At 38.9% G+C, this 12,369-nt stretch overlaps 1 protein-coding gene across 1 annotated transcript; it reads left to right on the top strand.

The window, feature by feature from the left end:
- The first annotated feature begins 2,578 nt into the window (after positions 1 to 2,578).
- NEUROD6 (neuronal differentiation 6) lies at positions 2,579 to 6,132 on the top strand. Its single transcript, XM_032674572.1, has 2 exons — positions 2,579 to 2,779; positions 4,200 to 6,132. The coding sequence occupies exon 2, from the start codon at positions 4,221 to 4,223 to the stop codon at positions 5,232 to 5,234; it is 1,014 nt and encodes a 337-aa protein (XP_032530463.1). The 5' UTR covers positions 2,579 to 2,779; positions 4,200 to 4,220; the 3' UTR covers positions 5,235 to 6,132.
- The last annotated feature ends 6,237 nt before the right edge of the window (positions 6,133 to 12,369 follow it).

Consider the following 12,369-nt stretch of genomic DNA (forward strand, 5'->3'; position numbering starts at 1 on the left):
TAATATAAAACTATACAGTCTGGGCACAGGAAAAAATTTGCAACAAGGATTCAGTAACATATTGGGTGCTGTGCACCCATTCTATAGAGTGCATTTTACTGTATTATGTGTATTATTCTTAACATGCATTCACAGTAGACAGCAAAGCAGCAGTTATTGGGTATGCTGTGAATGCATATTAACAGCAGTACACATTTGCATATCACGGATCCATAATACAAAATGCATAGTAAAATCCTTATGAAAAGTTATTATGCATGCACAGTAGAGGCTTTTTAAACCTTGATATCTCAGCTATTTTGTTTCTCCACTATTTATTTGAAAATATTAAAAGGTCAAATGATGGATTAAGAATCTGCAAAAATGTAATGTTACTGCTACAGAGGGAATCCTTCAACAGAAACTAATTCATTTCGGGTTTTAATAGCAGTAGGAAAGCCATTCAAGAATGCATTTGAGTACTTTTAAAAAAATAACCAACTACTTCAATAAGAAAAATGATGGAGAAAATACTTTTGTAAAAGTGTATTTTGGAGGTTGGGTGATATAATTGAAAATTTTGTTGGTACTTCCCTTAACACAGGACCAGTACAATGTCAACCTTTCCTTCAAATTCTCAAAGTATTTTTAGTAAGCATTGAAATGGGGTTTGGTTACTCAGGACTTTTCATATTCAGATTAAGATTTTTCAGAATATAATTCTTAATACATAAATTCCTATTGAGAATAATGGGATTCTACCCTCTCCTCTGTTACAGACATTGCAATATTTGTGCTAAAATGAAGCAAATGTTACGAATAGTACAACACTTGCTCCTTTGGGACAGTTTCCTTTTAAGTTTTAACATCTTTGTCACTTCAAATAGATTTTCCTTAAAAAATAAAAATTCGGAAAAAAAAAGGAAAAAAAAAAGCCAGCGCTCTGTAAAGAATGAATGATCTGATATGTCTCACTTCTTAAAAACAAACAAACAAGGTTTGGGGTGAAGGTTTTTTTTTTTTTTAATGAAAGCCTCTAAAATCATTAAGTGTCATTTGTACATCACATTCATGTAGATGTACGAAACAACTCTCCACACAGACCTGTTTTTCTGCTGCTGCCGCCTTATTTTTTGTTCCCTTTTCTAATAAAAATATATCCAAATTTAAATGAAATATCCAGATTTAAATGAAACTTTGTGGGGAAAAAAAGAATGGCTTGGGGCTGAGAACATTAATGCCAAGCTTGGGCCCAGTGTGAATTAATGGAGATGAATTATAAACCCTTAAAAAACAGGATTTATAATGGAAATGCTGACATAGACCCATAACAATAGCAGCTCTGCCAGGGATTATTTTAATACTAAAAGCATACTCCACCACTTACTATTTTAAAATAGAGCTTAGTCCCAAAAAAGCAATGAAAGCAAACTTTAAAAAAATGTTTCTAAGATGACACATCATTTCCCCTGTAATTCTCTTGATATTTCCACTTCTTAAATAAATTAAAAAAAAAAAAAAACACGAACCCCAAACAAAGCAAGGTGGAGTGGAGTTTGGCATAAGCTCCACAGGAAAACTGAGCTGAGAGTCTTTTTCAGCTTCATTTAACAGTGTTTTGCCTGTGGAAAGAGACAAAAGGGTTAAAGGCAAAAAAGCAGGGAGTACGGGAGAGGCAGCTGACAGGAGAAACAAGGGCATGAAGAAAGGAGCAGCCGGGGGTGAAAAGGGAAGAGTTGGGGGAGAGTTTTAGGAGGAGGAAGAGCAGGTTTCCAAAGGGAATAACTCAGTTTCTAAAGAGATTTTGAGGAAACATTCACAAAAAGGCCAGGCAGACAGAGAAAATTTGGCAGGGGGCAAACTCTTGGAGCATCCAAAGTTACACCTATGAGTAGATGCGCCCTAGTCACATTGCAATGTGTCAGAGCAGGACAGGGACCAGCGAGCCCTGCCACATGCTTTTGAAAAAAAGTCACCATTTGTTAAATCTTCATTTTGTATATCCAGTTTTCCATAAATGCTTCTTTTCTTTTGGCAATGTCAAAAACCACCAAGAGATGTGAGGGGAGGATTTCTTACTGATAGCGAGAGATTTGCTCGCATTGTCCTGTACTCTGGGGCAACAAGCTGCACTCAAAAAGTCCCCACACCCCAAAAATCACTCCCAGCAGCGTCACAAAAAAACCATTTTTTGTGACTGTCCTATGCGTTATAGCACCAGCATTACTTCCCCATTTCTGCCTGTCTTTTCTTGTCTTTTCTTTTTTCTCCCTGGGTACCAGGTGTGCTGGAGGGACTCAGATCAGTACAAGACAGCATTTCTCATATAAACAGTACTGTATTAACAACCACAGGGCAGTTGTACCTGTAAGCAGGGATAGCACCAAATGTTGGCATCTCTATTCATGCAGCTCGGCTGCTAAAAAGAAGCAACTACAGTGGAAATGCACCTACTGTATGTGAAATGCTGGTGCGGATTTTTTTCTTTTTTTTTTCTATCAGTCTAACCTTCTGTGTTGATACATGAATGCTGGTACCCACTTAGAGGGATGCCAGATGATCAGTGCAGAATGAAGGTCCCAGGAGAAAGGCTCACGTGGTTTTCTCTGCCCTGTGACGTCACTAGCAGATGGCATGGGTACCAGCTCTGGCAGTTGGCATCAATGTCACTTTTTAGAGATCAATGAGATAGTGCAGATATACACAGATCTAGACTCCAGGAGACGATGCGACATTCAGACTGAAAAGATTTGGAAGGCAAAAAATGAAAACTGATTGTTGAATGAAATAAAAAGCTAAGGTAATACAAATAAAGATATATTTCAGTTGGTGCTGGGTGTGCATGCAAGTGTTTAAAGATACAGTATCATTGTCTTGTATTTTATGTATGCTATTTACTATCTGATAACTCCTCCTAACATTTTATTCTTCTGATGCAATTGCAAACTTTCATTGCTTCTATGTAATATTGTAAGTGTGTAGACAATACTGATAGAGTTAGTCTTTGACCGGGGTTTTTGTTTAGTTTTTTCTGTTAAAAAAAGTCCCTGCATTTGCTTTGCTTGTCTCTTTGAAGACCATGGGATCCAAGCTTTTATTGCTCCCAAACTACAAAAAAAAAAAAAAAAAAAAAAAAAAGGCAAAATAACTGGGAAAAGGAAATTATTTTTCCATTCCAGACTGGATTCTGAGCACACGTGCAGAATTGCAGTCAGAATCTACAGACTGCTCCTGTCAGCTAAGAGCTGGAGGAAGACATCTGAGCCTCACAGAACATAAACACTGCTATAGTGTGCAGGGAATTTTTCACCTCCTCCCCCTCAGTTGATGGGGAAGAAAAAATAAAGGAGAAAAGAAAAAGAGAAAAAGCAAATAAGTTGATTCTAACTAAACAGATAATATCAATTAGAATTTTTGCCTGGAAAAGGGGAAAAAAATGGCAGGGAGATTTTATTTCCTAACTCTAATCCAAATACATTTAAGGTTAGATAATTCTGATTTTTGTGTTAATATGAAATAAGTAATATGTAATTTTAATACAAAACATTAAAAAACTGCTTTGTTTTTCATTATGTTACAAGCTGAGTGATCGTGGGAGATGTTCTATTATTCTTTTCTTCTCACCCACTGCAACTTACTGGAGTTTAATATCTTGATACATAAAGGAAGAAACATAGAGGGAAAAAACCCACAACTTTGAAATATAAGTCAAAAAGTGATTTTAAAATATTTACTCTCAGGTAATAGAAATACGGCACTTTGAATTTTAAGGCTGCACTTGCTCTGCTAATTTTTCCACCCTGAGGAATTTGGATTAATGAAATTTCTATATTGCTTTATTGTGTTTTGCATTTCTTTGAATTCCATCATGGTGAGATTTAGAAGGGGTTGTTTAAAAATAAAATAAATGAGCAGGGAGCTAATTGTATATTTTAAATATTGATTTCCTCTATATTTATCTGTGAGAAATGTGTCTTTTTAGTTGTAAGGTCCAATTTTCTGAGTGATTTTAGAATTCTTAACAGCTTTTATGTTTTAAAAAGTGGTCATTTGCAACTGGCATTTTATGCAAGAAATATAGATTGTGCATTTATATACACACACACTCTCATATACAGAGAGCGCACACGCAGACACAAAAAAGCTGCATGAGGCTGTGTGTGTGAGTCGGGAAACTTTAAAAATGGAAATATTTAAACATTGTACTGGCATTCTTTCAGGTGACTTAAGATTATAGAACCATGTTAACACTGCCATTTGATGAGTCTGTTGTAATGCCAGAATCCCAGATGTGTAGAAAGTTTTCAAGAGAAAGTGATGACCAAAAGCAAATGAAGAACCCAGAAAGCTTTTCAAAGCAGATCATGCTCCGAGGAAAGAATATTAAAAGATCTCCTGGAGAAGACACAGAAAAAGAGGAGGAGGAGGAAGAGAGAGAAGAGGAGGATGAGAATGGCTTACCTAGGCGAAGGGGCCTTCGGAAAAAAAAGACAAGCAAGATAAGAATGGAAAGGATCAAATTCAGGCGACAAGAAGCCAATGCTAGAGAGAGGAATCGCATGCACGGCCTTAACGATGCCCTGGACAATTTAAGGAAAGTGGTCCCTTGTTATTCTAAAACACAAAAACTGTCCAAAATAGAAACTTTAAGACTAGCCAAGAACTATATTTGGGCTCTTTCTGAAATCCTGCGCATTGGCAAGAGACCCGACCTGCTCACCTTTGTCCAAAACTTGTGTAAGGGTCTGTCACAGCCAACTACAAACTTGGTGGCAGGATGCCTGCAGCTGAATGCCAGAAGTTTCCTAATGGGCCAGGCGGGTGAAGGCACCCATCATACCCGCACACCCTACTCCACCTTCTATCCCCCCTACCACAGCCCAGAGCTTGGCACCCCCCCAGGGCATGGGACTCTAGACAACTCCAAGTCCGTGAAACCTTACAATTACTGCAGTGCTTACGAGTCCTTCTATGAAAGCACTTCCCCGGAGTGCGCCAGCCCACAGTTTGAAGGTCCCATAAGTCCTCCCCCCATTAACTATAATGGGATATTTTCCCTGAAGCAAGAAGAAAGCTTGGACTATGGCAAAAATTACAATTACGGCATGCATTACTGTGCAGTGCCATCCAGGGGTCCCCTTGGGCAGAGTTCGATGTTCAGGTTGCCTACAGAGAGCCACTTCCCTTACGACTTACATCTGCGCAGCCAGTCTCTCACCATGCAAGATGAATTGAATGCGGTTTTTCATAATTAATGAGGAAAATGAAAATAAACAGTGGTCATTCACCTCCCCATCTAATTAAGAGCAAGCAGATGCTTGGGCACTGTGTAATTGGCACAATTCTATTTAACATGTTTACTATTTCCTAAAGTGTGGTTCAACTATTGTGGGGATTTTCTATGTATTAATAAGCCCTTTCCCTTTTTCTGATAAGTATTTTTCCTTTTTTTTTTTTTCTATAATCGCTGCGTGATTATGTTTCCTCACAGAGGTTATTTCTTCTTCCTTTCTTTCTTTTTATTTCCCTATTTGCTTGATTTGTTGAGCAGTGTGTCTGAATAATGTTGCTGGCATAAAAGCATACACACTGTGTAAGGTCAATGTCTATTTTGATTGTACAGTAATTATACAAATGCATGTTATTGAAATCAGATTAATAAAAATATGTATTTATAATTGGAAGAAAATATATATTATGTATCTGAGGAGAACTGGATTAAAAATATTCAGAACTTTAAAGAAATTATCTTGGAACTGATATGAGCTTGCAATATACAGAGGTAAGAGTGCAGCAATATTGAAAGCTATGCAAAAAAAAAAGGCCAACCAACAAACAAATAAACGAAACAGGTTTGGGATTGTTGTTTTTGGGTAAGTTAAGGAAAAGCAATGATTGTGACTGACGTTATTCAGCCTGACTTTAGAGTGTTGCTGACAGGGGCCACATGCTAATATTTAGATGATGATGTCAAAAAATTGCCTCAGTTGTTTTGACCATATATAATCAGCACTTTTTTTTGTATAATTCTGACTTCAGATGTAAAGGTTTGTTATAAAAATGTATAACTGTGGTTTCTCACTACGTACTTTAAATGCAATTAAACATAGATGTTTCCACTTTTAAAATACATCTATTAGCTGCAATACTGTATTTTGTCTGATTCTTATTATTTCACAGTATACAGCTGCCTTTGGTCTTACATACACAGTTTTATTCCCAGGACCCCCATATTGCTTGAGTCCAGGGATGGAAGTCACGAATTATCAGCGTTAATCTTGTGCTATTTTCAGAAGGATGTATTAGTGAAGCAGCAGACCTAAAATATCACAGAAATAGCTGTATGCTAAATGAAATACTGGTTAGAGGAAGAAGATAATTTATGTCTCAATGAAAAGCCAGATTTCATACAGGAAAGGGTCCTGAGCCGATAAGCAAGACACTAGCTGCCCCTCCAGCTCTGATTCATGAAGGAGTGGCAGGAGCGTGAGAAGCCTAAGAACTAGAGAGAAGGACTTCCTGGACATTGCTAAACTTAGTCTTGACTAATAAACAGCACCAGTAAACTACAGATGTGCCTGAAACCCACATTAGCTCAGCAGCTACAGGGGTCTGCATGGTCCCTTACACCTTAAAAGAGTTGAGCTTAGTTGAGCCTCAGTCAATTTTCTAACCAGTCAGAGCTATTTATCTGTAGGCTCACGAGTAATAAAATGAATGACCAGTTGACCTAAAGGCCAACAGACTTTAAACCTCTGAGTGAATAAGACCTCTTTATTATAACAGATAAACAGCAGCTACCTGACAAACAAAAAGTACTCTGCTGTGAACAGAGTACTTTCCTCTGCTGAGGAAATAATTTTTAAAAGCAATATAAAAAGTGTAAATTCAACATGCAAGTTGGAAACCCCTGGCTGGATCACAGTCTGGGTCACAGTTTGTTAGTGACACATCAGTCTCAGAGCCTCACTTGAGAGTGCAGCTTGATAAAGAGGGGACAAGACAATTTTTCCTGATAATTTACCTAATTTCACAAGCAGAACTGCTTGTAAACAGTCTGCTCCATCAAGCAGCCCAAGCATTGCAGCTTCTTCAGGACAACAGCAGTCTGACATTTATCTCCTCTAAATAAGACCAGGGTCAGGAACAACGGAAAGTACAAGTAGCAGTTTTATGCCTTGGATGAAAGATCATAGTGATGACTGTCAGCTCAAAAGCATCCCCAGCTGTTTTGCACTGAATATAGGAGGGGTTTGGGAAAAGAGAAAAAGATAAAATAGATTGCTTTTGCTGTTATTCAGAATTATCTGATATTCAGAAAAGCATGGAAAGGTAATGGGAGAGAGAAGGGGGGGAAACCAGTCAATGAGGAGAAAGCACATAGTCCTGGGCATAGATTCCTGCACACTGAGAAATACTAATATATAACAAAGAGCTACAGGCAAGTGAGCCCAGAAACAGAGGATCCTTTGAAGAGAGGGCAGATGCCCTCACACTGAGCAGTGGCAACAAACTCATCTAACCAACTTTACTAAGAGAAGCCTCCTCCAGGAGGCTGAAATTTCACCAAGCACTTCATAGCAGCCTTGCTGCACTGGGGAAGGAAGGGTGTGTTTGCATAAGCTGAGAGTGCTGTGAGTAGGCAGCTGTAAAGTCCTCTACCAAGGGAAGGAAAGGCTGCAATACATTCAGCAGGCACCCAAGGGGTGTTCAGACTTCAGACTCTGCAATCTGAGGGTCTCCAACTCTGTGGCCCTATATTAACTCGATAACTCACAGGCCAGTTCCTGTTTCCCTGTCTGGCAGCAGAAGCAAAGGGAAAGGGGAAAAAAATCCCTGCCAGTTCAGATCTTTCTCACTCACTCCATGACAGATGGGGAGGCAGTTTGCAGTCAGATTCCTGCTCTGGTAGCTCAAGGCAAGCACCATAATTGCTCAGGGCATTGCAAATTGGAAAGTCACTCTAGAAAACATAATGGAACAAGTAATAGAAAAATATTGAGATAGCATAAAAACCTCCAACATTCCCTTTCAGTAGGGTATGGATTATTTAGAGCTATGGAAGTACGAGATTCCCTTGAGAGCAGGCTCTCCAACATACCTTCTCTTTCATTTCTCTGCTTCTTCAATGGTCAGTCACAGAACATAAGGTGCTCCAAACATGATTTATGAAAGCCTTTGAAGTTGCCCTATTTTAGAGAACAAATCTGAGTGCTGAGAAAGTTCTGGTCCTTTAAAATCACAGGAATAAAAACAATGAGTTTCTTTACCTCTAGTCTCCACTTTATGAAGTTTATCTCCTTTCATACAGCAAAACAAAGGTGCTCATATCTGCTTGTTTTGTTCTCCTGTTAACTGCCTTCACATCCTTGAGGACAGAACTGTGTAAAAGAGCAACTGCTCCAGAAAAATTAGGTGAGAAATTTCTATTGTTCCCTGTCTTCTAGCACAAAAATAATGAAGCCTTCTGTCAATTTTAGAGATGGGAACCCAAAAGCTGGTAGAAGAAGAGCTATTTCACACGTGGTTTTGTTACACAGTGGAACTCTTTGCCATTTATTATATCCCAGAGTACATTTAATGTGATTTTTAAAAAAGCACTGAGTGTTTTTTGGTATCAGAAAGACACTAATTATTTAAGAATCACTGTACTGGTTCAGATTAATCACCCATCTAACCTCATGTTTCCAACATGAGGGTATAAAAAAGTTGTCCAAAGATGTCAGAAGAGGGTGAGGAAAATAGATATTTGTTCAACTAATAAAATGCTGGAAAAGAAGCTAAACATCATGTTCAAGGATTTCAACCAGTCCTGATGAAGACAGGGATGTGCCTGAAATGGAAAAAAGGCTGCGAGGTATAGCAGTGTACTGCAATGTTTGCAGCCTTTCCTCTGCAACAATGGCCTCACCTGTAATCACTGAGTAGGATGGCCTGGGTAGCACTAGACTATACCTCTGAACTCTATCCCAAAAAAACCCTCATCAGGAGTACAATTTAAAACCAGTGGCCCAATCCCTGCAGTCCTACAAATTCCAGTGTGACCCCAAAAAGAGAGGGAGGGACAACCACTGCTTTGCCAGACCTCAGTGGAGATCTCAGACCTCCTCAGAACTACAATAAGAATACACTTGTCTTAGGACAAATCCTGGCTATGCTCCCTTTGGGACTTTCTGCATTCTTTCACTTCATAGTTATTTCTACAAAGATTTTTAAAATGTATGGAGACTACACAGGCAAAAATATGATGGCAGGGTTTCTTCTGTACTAGCAATTCCCTCTCCCATTTTTACCTCTGTTTTGTTCTCCTTTCTCTGCCTTGCCTATAGGGCTCTCAAATGGCAGCAAATTAAGTGAAATGTCATCAATAAAGTTGAATGAAATCCCAGTGAAACACATGGCAGAATCTCTCCTTGTAAAAGCAAATAGTATTTTTCTAAATTAAAAAGTAGTTGCATGGTTTTGTTTATCAGATTGTGAATCTATCTTAACTGAAGCCTATGTTTATATTATATGGTCCCAAGGTCAAAGCATGTTTAATCTGGGTACAAAAATCCTGCAACTTTTGATGAACAAGTAGCAGAGACGGTGCTGTTTTAGGATGAATTGTCATGAAAGCAGATTCCCTTACAAAATTTCAGAAATTTCCAAATTCAAAACAAGAACAAACAGTAATCTGGCTGTGAGTCTGACCCAGTCCTGAACTATGGCAGCAGGTTTTGATTTTGCTCTGGAGAGAGACAGATCAGCATGGTGAACAGCTGGCACTGTGCCACTGCAGAATCTCAAGGGCCGACCTGTCATGTCTCACTGATACAAATCTAACTACCATACACAGGGCTGCCATGCAGAATCCCACTCCCAAGCCCTCGCCACCCCACAATTAGAACAGAGCAAGTAATCTCACAAAATTCTTCTATGTTATGCCAAATGGATGGCCTATTTCCTGCAGAGCCTTCCCCCTCATCTCAGAGGATGTGCAAGAATGAGCTAGGAAAAGGTAAAGGAAGGCCAAATTTGCAAGCAAAAAACTCTGGGGGAAAAAAGTTTCTCCTTTTTTTTTTTTTTAACACCTGCAGTGTGAAGTCCCTATGACTCACAACTGGCTTCGAATTGGCAACAGCCATAAAGGTTCTTATGGAGTTGGAAAGAGATTTCCTTCCCCTCTTCCCCCAAAACATCATTTTCTCTTGACTGTTTTCCTTTGTCACTTGCTCCTTAGACTTACACATTTATCCATGCAACTGTATTACTTGCAATATTTAATTCTATTCTTGAGTTATTTAATTCTGCACCATGCATGTAGAACATACTATACAGAAACAAGGAACACCCCGATGTAGCTGAAATTCTGGACTGAGTAGGTTAAAAAAAAAACCTGAAAAAAGCAACATTTATGATTTATACTTCTTCTAAGAGACTTAGTGTATTCTTGTCCCCACCTCAGTCTTGTGAACACTGTACCTCTGATACTCTGGGGGTCTTTTTGCATTTCTGTAGAACATTCCTAAGCAGGTTTGGGGGTTTTTCCCCCCCCCTTAGTATTTTTGGGTTTTTACTTTAACCAGTTAATTAGTAATTGAAATAGTACTTTTCAAACTGATGACATTTCCTGGTCTGTAAGTATACCTACACATAAAAAGTTATAAATTCTGAAGTGCTTGGACACTCTGTTTGCAGAAGCAAATTCTAATAATCATCTGAATTGAAGGTCCTTGTACAGAGAGAGAATCCAGAATAAACCACAGATTATAACAGAAATTTTGTACTCTTGAAAGCAGGAATGTTAGGACTTGTGTCCACTCTTGTTTTGTTAGAATCCAGTGGATACCAGATTGGAGTCTAAATCACATGGGAAGCTAAGCGTAGCCTTATCCACTGTGTTATTTATTTACAGACACATGAGCAGATGCATAATGTTTAGAAGCAACCAAAATGACATTTCTGTTGGGCAGACAGCTTGCAAACAAAGAAACTGACAGGATCTTCCACGGAATCTAAGGAGAAACCCACATGAATGCAGGTGGATATTTGTTTCACAGTGGGAGAAGTGCCTGTGGGAAAGAAAAGCATTGTCCAGACATTGAGAACACCATAAGCAGGACTCTTACTAATTTTAATAACTAAGCAATTTAGATTGCATTTTCAAATAATGAGGTAGAGTCTGTGCCAGTTATGAAGAAAAGTCCTTTGCCTCTGGATTTACAAAAAGAGCTAGCTGTTTTTGTGTTTAGCATCTTTGTCTTTGATAACAGGCATTACTTTAGAAAACTAAACATTTTCCCCACAATAGATATAATAACCATTTTGGTTCACTTCATCAGTTTACATACAGAGGCACACCTACACCCCCTGGGACACAGATTTTGCAGGTTCCCATCAGAAAGTGGGAAAATTATTTGACTGAATGCATGCAGTTATACTAATCTTGGTGCCAAAAGGGCAACAAAATTTATCAGTGTGGGTAGATAGTGAGTGAATAGCCAGTCAGTATGTCCAGCCACACCGAGTGTTTAGCTACATGAACTTTCAGCCCATGGATTCAAATTAGTCATAACCATTGTGTTCCAACAACTCCTAAATTCTTATTCTTACTACACTTGCAGTTTCTCCCTTATTCAATAAAATAATAGAAGCTTAGCTGGAAGGATAAACCTGTCCCCATGCCTCATTTCACACTCTCTTTGTAGGAGAGGCTTAAGATAACCAAGCCCAGAAATTAGAATAACAAATATAGCAACCACAGAAACACAGCCTCAACATAACAAGTGATGCAGGATGTGAATCTATGCCACTAGAAGTATGACCACAGCTTTCCTAGCGGATAAAGCAATTCAGTGCAAGATACATTGCAGCACCCAGTGGAAACACGAGTGAGGGAGTGCTTGACTTCTGTGAGGAAAAAGCAACTTCACGGTCACAACAAATTTAGCTAATTATCTCCTCAGAGATAGGTACATTAAATGTGAGCTGGGGTGCCAGTCTGCTCTGCCTGGACAATAAGTGTGCCCCAGATACAACTCTGTCTATCTCCATTTGGAGTGAGGTGGTTGCTTCGCATAGCAGGTCATCTGCACCATAATAGTTATTACTTCAGCCTTCATGCTGGATTAACAGGCATTTCACAACAGCTGAGCCTGCAAAAGATGTCCTAGAGGAGACCATGCTGATGTACCATACATCCACATCTTACTTAATCACGGGTTCCCTGTGCCCTCAGGTACTCACAGAGATGTCAGCACGTTCTGTAAGATGGTGACTCTGCTGTGAGTAATGGTATCTACCACAGGCATGACCTTATAGAAAAGCTCTTCAGTGGTTCATTTAAGCTATACCTAGTGGTCTCCGTGAAAGACTAACAGTACATGGTGTCTGAGTACAGTATCTTAC

This window comes from Chiroxiphia lanceolata, chromosome 1 (genome assembly GCF_009829145.1).
Source record: "Chiroxiphia lanceolata isolate bChiLan1 chromosome 1, bChiLan1.pri, whole genome shotgun sequence".
NCBI classification, from domain to species: Eukaryota; Metazoa; Chordata; class Aves; order Passeriformes; family Pipridae; genus Chiroxiphia; species Chiroxiphia lanceolata.

Excerpts from the sequence above, each read along its gene's own strand:
- NEUROD6 (XM_032674572.1), top strand. The coding sequence starts at position 4,221 with ATGTTAACACTGCCATTTGATGAGTCTGTTGTAATGCCAGAATCCCAG.